Genomic DNA, 228 nt, shown 5'->3' on the forward strand with positions numbered 1-228 from the left:
GGCGCCGGAGTGGGGGGTCCGCCGCGGGGGAAGGGGAGGAGCCTCTCCCGCCCCCGAGGGCGTCCCCCCGCTCACCGGTAGTTGTAGGCGCCGAAGCGCTTGCTCTCCCGCAGCATCGCGCGGTACAGGTCCAGCACCTGCGCGCGGCTGGACGCCGCCATCTTCAGCGCAACACGCAGGGGGTCCTCTCCGCCGAGGCCCCGAGTTTAAACTCGACCCGCGAAACCG

General features: G+C 72.8%; 1 protein-coding gene across 1 annotated transcript in view; it reads right to left on the reverse strand.

Annotated features, from left to right (window-relative positions):
- The window catches only part of LYRM4 (LYR motif containing 4), a 92,257-nt gene extending 92,029 nt beyond the window's left edge, over positions 1-228 (reverse strand). The window contains exon 1 of the mRNA XM_010835829.1: positions 76-228. Within this exon, the coding sequence (XP_010834131.1) occupies positions 76-161 (86 nt within the window). The 5' untranslated portion in view covers positions 162-228. The remainder of the gene's footprint in view (positions 1-75) is intronic.

The sequence above is a fragment of the Bison bison genome, unplaced genomic scaffold (genome assembly GCF_000754665.1).
Source record: "Bison bison bison isolate TAMUID 2011002044 unplaced genomic scaffold, Bison_UMD1.0 scf7180017864053, whole genome shotgun sequence".
Lineage (NCBI taxonomy): Eukaryota > Metazoa > Chordata > Mammalia > Artiodactyla > Bovidae > Bison > Bison bison.